This window comes from Pistacia vera, unplaced genomic scaffold (genome assembly GCF_008641045.1).
Source record: "Pistacia vera cultivar Batoury unplaced genomic scaffold, PisVer_v2 Contig132, whole genome shotgun sequence".
Taxonomy (NCBI): domain Eukaryota; kingdom Viridiplantae; phylum Streptophyta; class Magnoliopsida; order Sapindales; family Anacardiaceae; genus Pistacia; species Pistacia vera.
In genome coordinates this window covers 133,619-145,250 of record NW_022195380.1, presented here as the reverse complement: position 1 = coordinate 145,250, position 11,632 = coordinate 133,619, and the positions used below count along the sequence as shown (strand labels likewise).

Below are 11,632 nucleotides of genomic sequence, written 5' to 3'. Positions count from 1 at the left end.
TGTCTTTGTGAGGTGGAGTTCCTCTCTCTGTCAAGGGTAAATTACATGGATATCCTATTAGTTTCAAAAATAACAATAATGACCCTATGTGGTTACTATTGCTGTCTTTTCTATTTTTTATCATGTTAGTGTAATGTAAAATACTTGTTTACTTATTATTTTAATTTTTTAAATAGATGATCATATAGATAATTAAAGAGGTTCATGGACATCCCTCTTTGTTTTTTTAAGTATATTATGACAAAATTAAACAATTGTATAATTAATACATATTAGAAATGTCATAATTTATATGCCATCTCCAATTTCAAGAAACAATTTTTAATGATTCAATAGATGTGTCAAAACTTATGTTTCCATTGTCCATTTAATACTTGTTACAATGTTTCATACTTCTATTATTTCTAAAAATAACATGGAATGCGTTTTCAAATTTCGAAAACATAAAATCAAGGGCTCCGTTTGGTCCAAATTTTTGCGTTTTTGAGAAAAGTTTTTTAAAAAAAGTTAAAAAAAGTTGAATTGGGTGGGTACTACGATGTAGGATTTATAAATTAATAAAATACCCCCTATGTTTGTTTGTTTACAAAACACCCCTATAATAAAACATTAAAAGTTAACAAAAACACTCACAACCCACCCTTAAATACAGACAGCCGGCCACCACCGCCGGAGGGTGGCCGAAGTCACCGTATCGGCACATGACCGGCTGGATCTTGCCGGTCGTGTGCCGATATGGCCTGTTCCGGCCAGATTTACGGTGCCTGTATTTGCTCATCAATGACGACCAACAAACGGTTGTCGTTGATGGTCAACGACTACCGTTTGTTGGTCGTCGTTACCGACTGGTTACGGCCTTAGATCTAGCCAGATCCACCGTGGCTCTGGCCGGAAAATGCTAGATCGGCACACTACCGGCCAGATTCAGCCGGTAGTGCGCCATCCTACCAGATTCTGGCCATTTTTCGGCAGTGGTGGCCGGAATCTGGTAAATGTGGATTATTGGGGTGTTTTTGTAATTTTTTAAAAAATATTTAGGGGTATTTAATTAAATTAACAAATTTAGGGGGTTTAAAAAAAGTTGAATAATATTGTGAGTTTTTTGGTATTTTACTGTTTAACTTTTTTGGGAATACTAAAAGTAGTATTCCCAAAAACCAACCAAACGGAGCTAAGGTTTTTATTTTCATTTTGCTACCAAAAACTTTAAGCAAAAAATGATGAGATTATTGTCGATTTCGGGTTCAGGGTTTAGTAAGAATAACCTCGCCTTCTTAATTTTATAAACTAATAATTACTCTCTGTACCATTTTGTTAGTATTCTCTATACGCGATACGTATCCTATGATACGATTCAATACGAGTCGCCAATGATACGTATCAGAGAGTGAATCATAAACATATCTATACGTTGATATGTATCCTACAATATAATATATATCCGTTTATATCCTTAAAAATATCGATATAAACTGATACGATTTTATTAATTTAGGCCAAAGGTCCAAAAAAAATTTCAGGTCGAATTCGGGTCACCCAACCCGGTTCACTAAAACCTATCAAATTTACCTATTTTGCATGAAAAAAGTAAAAAGGAATATGTGTTACCCATTTTGCATGATAATAACAACACAAGTGAAGTTATAGATATTAACATTGATCTTGAAAATGATATAAATGATTGTGAGAAAATGATATATTCTTAATTTTGTAATTAATTTTGATTATGTAATACCATAATTTAAAGCTATTAATACCACAAAATTGTTAATTAATCATGGGGATGATATTAATTTTTAGAAAAATTTATTATTTTTTAGAAAAAGGCATATCCTGCAATACAATACGCGTTACGCGATTCAAAAAATAAGGTTTTCAATACACGATACGATACACGATTTGACAACCATACTCTATATTCCAAAATCATAATATAAAGTATACTTAATTTTTTGGTTGATAAGTATATACGTGCATAGAATCGTGTATAAATATCATTAGATAAGAATACGTAGATGATGGATGTACAAAATGTCATTAGACAAGCATACAAATGACATACCTACAAATGCTATTAGACAAGCATACAAATGTCATTCGACCTAAAATTTTTTTTGGACTTTTGGTCCAACTTAATAAAATCGTATCAATTTATATCGATATTTTTAAGGATACAAACGGATACGTATCATATTGTAGGATACATATCAACGTATAAATATGTTTATGATTCACTCTCTGATACGTATTGTTAACGACCCGTATCGAATCGTATCATACATCATACAATGCCATTAGACTGAGTATGCAGATAAAATAATAAATCAATTCTATTTTTAACACTTCTTCCAGCATTTGATGCAGATATCAAAGCAATTTATATCAAGACAAGGCTACATGGATTAAAGCCACCCATCTTCATTTTATAAAAATCTCATATATAACAATTATAATCACATAATCAAATATAATCTCAAGAGATTGCATTCTAATTATCACAATCAATTCATCCTCCCAGAAATGATTCAACCTGGATACATTGAGGCATAAAAATACTTAATATTAAAATAACTAATCACGTTTATGTTCAAAATAGAATCAAAGAAAATATTTTAAATACATGAACATATAGATCATCTGGTATGTCTGTGGTAATCTAGACCTTTTCATAACCAGGATACACAATGCAGATTCTACAATAGAAAATATTTCTACGACTACGCGTGTGATATTATAATTTACATTATGTATTTTTTTAAAAGCTGGCAAAATATCTAGCTTGATGTTGAAAGCTAGATACTGACACTGTACTGCATATAATCATCAATCAATAATGTGTATCTTACAAGGAGTAGAAAGACTATGATGTGGACGAATGCTTGGACTGAGATTGTGAGGTATCAGCACGATTCAAGCGTTTCTTCCTGTATCGCCAAGCTACCTGAATACGTGTAGCAGCAAGGCTTCGCCAATACGGGGATTCATACCTGCATGTGAAGAGAAAAATGATATTGTTACATCTTGTATTAACGAAAGAGAGATTTTGTTTCTTACCAAAACTTCCTAGAAAATACTGCTTATCCATTGATAATTATTTGTTCTTTCATATTCGTCATAGAAAGTAGGATTCGGCTGAAGTATCGATAAAAATATCGAGCATTTCATAACATCTTACAAGTATTACAAGTCTAACATTTGTTATAACTTGTAATAACAAGTCTCAACAGAATTTAGAAGTCCTACTTTGCTAGATCTGTTTTGGTTTTTTTTCTAGAAATAACTTTGTAAAACAATATCAACATTTGGAAAGTAAATCAGGTGAACTTACTAGAAAATATTACTTTTATATGCATTAAGATATGAATTGATTCAGAAATAACCTTATGGCTCCTTGAACGCGAGGATTCCGCAAGAATCTAGCGAAAAGACTAGTAACTTCTTCAATATCTGATGCTCGGAGTGAAAATGCTTCTACATTTGTTAAGCATTCTACTGTCCTGTTGCTGAGCAAACGCTGCCCGGGGATCCTTTTTTGCTTTACATCTGCAACAGAAATCGTGTTGATGAAAATAATGTTTATTTGTTTCATGCTAAGTCGTCTCAGTCGCGAACAGAAGTCAATTCAACTAAAAGGAGTTAATACTAATCATAATAATACCTCTATTTACAGAAGAATGCTCAAGACACCATGTAAGGAGTTCCTCACCACAAACATCCCCCTCGGATAAGGGAACTCTTATCCCATCTTCTCCTGTGCTCACCATTTTCCCACGCACAATAAAAACCATCTTTTCTATCAGACCACCGTGATATAGAATTTTGCTTTCTTTGATGTATGTCCTTTGTCTCAACCTCTCACAAATCGAATCTAATATCGGTTCGTCCATCAGGGCGAAAATTCGAACCTGCAAAATGACACATTTCCAAGTTTACTACGGATTGACATAATTTGACAACATATTATCAATGACCAAAGCTCAAGGAAGTTACGAAAAGCTACAACTACTGCTAACAATAATGATGATAACGATAAAGACAACAATTTCGTTTTATGCGCAATGCACGAACTCATATACAACTTCAGATTTTTAGATATTCTGTTGCTTACTTTCTTCACAAATTTGAAGAGATGACGTCTGATGTCTCTCCGAAGGTTTTCGGGCAAATTCTCAAACAGCATTTCTTCATTCACCCCTCTGGTTGCAGCCCAATTATATCGTTCAGCTGCTCGTACTTGCCTATTCATTACAGCAATTTTATAGGTCAATTTGTAAATAGATGTTGCAAATCATCTGAGGATAGAACTAGACAAAAGAATGCAATTAATATTCTCATTCTCATCAACGCCATTAGTAAAATCTATGATCTCTTTCACACAGGAGAATAATAGCCCTTGATCAAGCCCACCTAGAGTCAGCGGAGACTAAACATCTCACTGAAACCAAACCTAAGACCAGATATTCTGCATAAAAGGTCAACTACTTTTTCATTTTGCTTTAGACATAAAAGTCTATAGTGCCATTTGCCGGCATGATCCTTCTCGTCACTCAGGAAAAAGCTTTACTTTTGGGATCCAATGAACAATTTACTAGGGGATCAAATAGGGTTCCGATCCATGATTCTAATTAGATAGAATCTACAACACTGCATATATTTTACTTGGAATCGAAAATGAAGAAAGAAGTTGCCTTTGTTATAGTAATAAACTTGACTGCCTATTTATATTGTTCATTCAGGTGTTTTCAGTGACTTGCATGGTGGGCACGTCTAGAGATAAGACAACAGCCCTGATGGGGCATTGACAAAGATCAAAGTTTAAACACAATTTCACGAGCCATGTAGTCAAACAAACACATTTTTCAAATGTAATAATTCACAAGTATGATATAAGTTCAAACTTATGGTGAAATACTTTCTAAGGTCTTCGGGCAAGCGCCTATGGCTCATCCATTGCTCCACATCTCGTCTCCTTAGTGACATGTCTAACTTCCTGAAAAAAGAACAAATATCATTTAGCAAAAAGTCCCACTGAATGATTTATTGAAAATCAAAGTTGTTTAAACAAGCTAAACTTAATTAGTCAAAACTATTCGTAGCAAGAAAATCCTAAGCATACAAAATTTATCGGTAAGAGAGGCATTTGAATATTGGATGTCAAATATTCATGTTAGCCGATTTTCTCTTTAAGACAAACTCTTATTATTATAATTGTGATACCTGATTTGCCACATGTAACCTTCAGAATATGGAAATTTATCAAACATTTTCCAGGTGAATCCGTTGAATTTGAGCAGAGAATCAAATGCATTAATTACAAGTATGTCCAACTCGTTGTATGTCGTTGGATCTATGGATATTATCCACTTATTTAGGGGTTTGAGTTTTGTAGGGGAAAAAAGTACCACTGATAACCGATATGACAATTTTCGAGAAAATGAATTAGTAAAAAGTTGTACCTCTTTACGAGAGCCTGGAGGAAGTTTTGCATATTTCCAATGAGAAAAGCAAAGAGCAGGAGCCCGAGTCCAATAATGGCCATGGTAAAAAGTACTTCCCAAACAAAATAGCTTGGAGTTTGATTTCCCGCAAGAGTACTGATTTGCTTCAAAAATATCAAACATAAACACATAATGTCAACAAACAGTATCAATAAGTTTACAGAGTTTGAAACAATATTTATTTCACTATCAAAAATACTTTTATTAAAAAGATAACAAGACAGAAAAAAAACACATGGGAGAGGAAAATATGAAGCATAAACTGGAAAGCGAAGTACTTCAATCCAAAACCAATTTTTCGTAATTTTACATGTTAAAACAGTGTTACCATTAAAGAACAAAGGAGCAATCAAGCCTGAGCTTCTATTCAAACATTAAGCAGACGCAAAACCAGTAAGATTTCAACTTATGGAATGATAGGAAAACAAATGGTCAATGACAATCAACATCCTGATATAACATATGAGGAAAAGGTATTAGGTTTGCTCAGACTTGACTCCAACTATGAGGCATACCAACAAAACATTAAACCTCTACGAACAGAACTGCTGTACGTTCTATTACCGCTCAACAAATAGAAATTTAATGTAAAAATTAATCAGAAAATCAATGTCTAATTAGCCTACACCAAGTGAGTTCAGCAGTGCCAAGTGCTCTGGTGGCAATATTACCTGGAATCCCCAAAACAGCGAATATGTGTATCTGATGGCAATATTATGTATTGTGGTAAGGTTGACAGCTTGCTGATAAATTCCATAGAAATCATCTTCCCCGAAACAAGAATTAGATATTTCATCTTCTTTCCAAGTATTCCATTTTGTAACATTATAAATAAATTTATCAGTAACATTCCCACGGCCACAATCTATATAATCGCAAAGTTGGTTTCCATCGCAGGCATTTCGAAGACATTGATTAACCCTCTGTTACAAGAAAGAGACAGGGAAGCAAGAGAAAGTAAAGAAAAAAGTAAAGAAAAATTTCATCTACACTTTCACACATTTATTAATAAAAAAAAAAAACTTTTCTGGTGAACCATAATAACAGAAAGATAACTTCATGTTGATATCTAGAAATATAAAGTAAACAGCATGCAAGGACTTATCAAAAATAGAAAAAAATGAAGGAATCTATTTTGTTGCTTAAATTTCTCTGTTCCCAGCGTTGATTTATAAGTGCAAAAACAAAATGAATGAAAGAATTTGTGGAAATGTTTGAGATGCTAATTTATAAATGATATTTTCAAGCATGTTATAAGTCTGAAGACATGCATTTCGATGTGCCACCAAGAGAGAGAGAGAATGATGCAATATTTGATTGTGAATTATCACTTCAAGAAAACATATCAGGGACTGCCTTATGCCTGCATATCTCATGTGATAAATGATTGAATATGATTTATAAATGTACCACAAACAGTTAAGCAACTTAAGAGAAGCATGTCAAACTTCCAGATAAAGCAAATGCAGGAAAGTATTTAAAAGATGAAATAAGCAATTTTAAATGCTATATGACTTTTGCCTACCTGTAACCGAAAAGGTACCAGCCTGTCCAATAACTGACCGGACAAGACATAAGTGAAAAATTCATGAAAAAATTTGCCCATGCCGACTCAAATCCGTGATGACTGACCAGCAAACAGAGGCAGAAACCTATACAATTTGGGAACATACTGAACAAGAACTGCTGTTCGTAAAAGATTTTAGCATATTTGCTCCGATAATGCAAGTTACGGAGAACATCAATATCATTATCTGTAAACAAGGAAAGGAGATAACTTATGACATGGAACAAAACGTATAGAACAATAAATAGAAGCATGTACATATGCGGTGGGAGTAAATAGAATATACAAAGCACATGCCTAACCAATTCAAGTAGATTAAAAAAAAAAAAAAAAAATACTAGGGAGCTTAAATCTTTCACACAGTGTAACTTGTGGTTATACCTTCGCCAATCCATCATCGTACATACACACACAATTCATGTGCACACAGATGTACATAAGATTATGTACATAACAGGAGGTCAAACATACTAAATTATAATACTATTCAAAGTTTTACATATTCTGGACCAAAATCAGTTCAGACCCTAAATCCGAGCCAAATCAAAACCGATCTGATTGTACATTAAGTATAAAATCTACCATCTAAATCATAGAGGCAGCAAATATTAAAAAAAAAAAAAAATAATGAAAGAAAGAATAAAAACATAAAAAATTACCACAGAGAAGCGAAGAGTTTTTTTTTTTTTTTTGATATCAGAAGCGGAAGGGGGTTGAAGGATAAGGTAAACTCACTTGAGGAAGTGGTAATACTATGAAAAGTCAAAACAAAGTATCCAGAATGATGAGAGCTATTTTCTTTGGATGGTCAACAACTCCCCAGCTCCAACCACTAGATTCGGGAGCAACATATGCCATTTAAACTGCAAAATACAAATAAATAATATTTAATCAGACAAGCAAAAGAAAATATTAGATATAAGTCATGTACCATGCTGAATTACAGAAGAACTCTTAGACAACCATACACACAAATTCCACAATACATTTGCAATGCATCAGATAACACATATGAAGCTTTCTCTTAAAAGTATTTCTTAGGATTCTAAACTAATCAAGCTACCAAATCGCAAAATCAAAGACCTTCAATGCTAAGTAAAACACAATGATAATAAAAAAACTGAAAAGAAAATGATAGAAGTTATGTTTATCCCAAGCGTATATCCAACAATCTAGACCATGTAAACATCAGAAAACTTTATTCTAAAAAATACATAATGACAAATAAGCATGTAGTTCCTTTTCTTCAGTAAAAGTATTACAAATGAGATTATCTTCCTTAATCTAATGCAACCATAATTGAGCTCAATCCAATCTTGTGTTAAAAAGCTTAATGCTAATGTTGAGCAATTACTTGTCAACTTAAACTTTTAGGTCAAGTGATTACTTGATAGTATTAGTCTATTGAAACAAAGATCTTAAGTTCATATTCGTATATCTCATGCACTACATCTATATTTTTGTCTTAACAATCAACCCATGACTGAGAGAAACAAATTTAAGTTATGCATTTCAGGGCACCATGTTTCTATTTTTCTATTTTTACCTCTATAGTTTGGAGCATGCTACTATTGGAAATTTGAAGAAACAAAATCAATCTAAGCCTTCATCTTGCATATTCAGTCTTATGGATGTAGGCTGATCAATGATATGAGATTGTATAATGAAGGAGCTCACTTGTGGTCCAATAAATAGAAATTAATAGTAGCAAAAATCAGCATAAACATATGGCAAATGTTATGACAAAAAGAAAAACCAATAAAGGATCAATCTACCTGAAGAAGCATGTTCAAAAGTACACGAAATCGTCACGGATCTAAAAACACAATAGCTGTAGGCCAGGGCAGTTGATGGCTATGCACTTATTATCCTGCATCCAGAAAAGAAGCATATGTAAAACTACTGTGAAGTAATGAAATAAGATGATATTAATACTGAAAATCTTGACAAGCACACAACATATATAAAAAACAACCTAAACACATAGTAACAACGAAAAGTCAAAGATGAACTACAGTTTTTAGAAAAATCTAAAAGAAAAAGGGAAAAAATACTACAAATAATCAACAAAAAAATATATATTTTGAAAAATGGAAGAAAACACCACCATATTTGAAAAAGAAGTAGAAAAGCCAAAGACCAGGGCACTATTGAGAAGGGTTTCACAAGTTAGAGTAGAAGGAATATTGCAACAACAGGAAATAGGACTTTGCTCCATGGCAACTAAATAAAACCTTTCTGAAATCCAGTTAAAATGTCATTTTGAGGGGCTGTGCTTGTCTGATTGTTTTCTCAACATCAGGTGTTGCACATTCTATTCTCATTAATGGAAATAGCAGGTTTTGTCCAACCACGTTAAACTTGTATTGTTTGGTTTTCATAGTTATTTATTCATATAGGGTAACTAAATTAGGGTTATTATGAAAGTTTTTAGTCCTGCTAGAACATGAAAGAAGTAGATATTACAAAAGATTTTCGGTTAGAAGTGGGGATGATCCATGCGCAAAGTTATGACAAATAAAAGATAAAACTATGGGCAGTGAAACAACACACACATATATATATATACATATGGACTTTCCACGAAATGATACTGCTCAGGAGGCCATGAGTTGAAAACAAAACGTATGGTAGAAAATAAGACAAGTGCAAATTTTAGAAACTGCAATTCCTTGCTATTGTAAAGCTATCCTTCAATATAGCTCTCTACCGGGGTTTTGCAGGACTTGAAAGAAGTTAATCCAGAAAAATTAAGAGATACTTTAAAGGATGCTTTTCTCCTGTCCCAGAAAAATTGATTAAAAACTTCACAAACATCTAAGTATCTTCACAGGTGCAATAATAACACTCAAAAAGCATGAGGAAAAGATTTTGTTTCAAAGTTGAAGACCAAGCATTAAAAAAAAGTAGTTTTTTGGTTCAAGATGAATACAACATTGGATTTTGGTATGCCCTTCTTCTTCATGTTTCTCTGTAATCTAGGAAAATCTTCTTCATTTAGAAATCTCTAGCAATTAAGGAGACCTTAAGAGTCATAAATAACAGAAAGCAATAGAAGAGAAGAAATACTAGAACAAAGGTACCAAGGACATGAGTCAAAGGAAATAAATTCTCTAGAAGCCAGAAATTAACCACCCTAACCACAAAGCCCAAAGGATCTGTAAGGAAACAGTAACTCGACTCTCCCAAAGAATCATGCAAACAGTATAAAGGCAGAAATGATATTAGTATCTTGTTCATTAGACACTTAATGGAGTAAAAATGGTAATGGAACTCATATATGCTCTAAAGTAATATTCACCAAGGAGATTCAACAAATAAAGTGATTTAAAAATTGATCTCCAAGTGGACACCTATTTGGTTGTGCTGCTAACTAAAGCCAATGGTTTTGAAAAGATAGCTCAAGTGAACACACATTATCAATTTTTCAAAAATCTAGTAAAATCTGAATAGAGTTTTCCAACTTTTGTAACAACGCCTTCTTCGATGTGTGGACATAGAAGTAGCAAGATCAAAACTCAAAATCACGTTGAAAGGGTTGAAGTATTACTAAAAACTACTTTTTAGAATCGTATCAAGAACACAAAATATGAAAATTAATAACTTTGGGAACAACCAAACTTAATTTCCACAACCATAATTGATGAAATGTACCTTTTGGATGTACAAAAGAAGAAAAACAAAGGGTCTATGAAAATCGCCACCAAGCAAGAAATAACATAAAAATTGGTTCCACTGTTGAACAACTTTAGTAGAGGATTCATGATTCCAGGAACAAACGAACTCAGAAAAGAGAAAAATCTTCTAGCGCAACCTTTGGCTCCCCGTAAAGAGCATTATACTGAAAGCAAACAAAATAAGACTGATAATAAGTTGAAGTTTGGCCAAAATGATTCAGAATAAACAATCAAGTATCAAATAAGTGTTGTATAGAATTAGATATTAATATATATTAAATTTTCCAAAACAAGCATGTATAAAAGATTACAGTTGCATATATGTGAATATATGTGTGCTCTATACAAATAAGTATGTATATCATAAGTTCTAACCAAAATCCCCAATATAACAACAAGCTCAACACAGGCAACATCAAACATGTGACTGGAACTCCATCAAACTTGAAAGGTCTGCAATAAATAGCTAGCTAGAGTTGTATTGCGTTCATGATGCTTCTAGGAGTTGCAACAAAAGTATAAGGCACATGAAACACATCAGAAAGAAAAATCCGCTAGTCGAGTAAGAAAATACCGTGCATCAAAAAGACCAGAAGTTTTTTGATGTTTTGCTTGGCCGCTTGGTAATTGTAAAAACGTCGGACAAGTTGTGCAATAAGGATCGTTGCAAATCCCCCATTGTCCAGACCTCAGTAAATGTTCTTTTTTCTTGCATAGCTATCTTCAGACCAATCATTTTGTTCCATTCCACTAAAAGAAGGATATGTTTCTAGTCGTTCTGGCATTTGAATACTTGTAACACTTGATCAGTCGGAAATTGTTTTCCCGATACGGCTAATATATAAAGGGCCACTCATCTGTATAAATGGTGTTCTTCTCCATTCCGTAGA

General features: G+C 33.1%; 1 protein-coding gene across 1 annotated transcript; it reads right to left on the bottom strand.

The window, feature by feature from the left end:
• Positions 1 to 2,860: 2,860 nt before the first annotated feature.
• Positions 2,861 to 7,923, bottom strand: LOC116122173 (probable cyclic nucleotide-gated ion channel 20, chloroplastic). The gene is given in 11 exon segments (XM_031408078.1): positions 2,861 to 2,987; positions 3,381 to 3,543; positions 3,659 to 3,905; positions 4,109 to 4,238; positions 4,913 to 4,990; positions 5,457 to 5,602; positions 6,170 to 6,419; positions 7,024 to 7,128; positions 7,130 to 7,201; positions 7,203 to 7,252; positions 7,801 to 7,923. Coding segments are annotated over 11 exon segments (1,491 nt in total).
• Between the last annotated feature and the right edge of the window lie 3,709 nt (positions 7,924 to 11,632).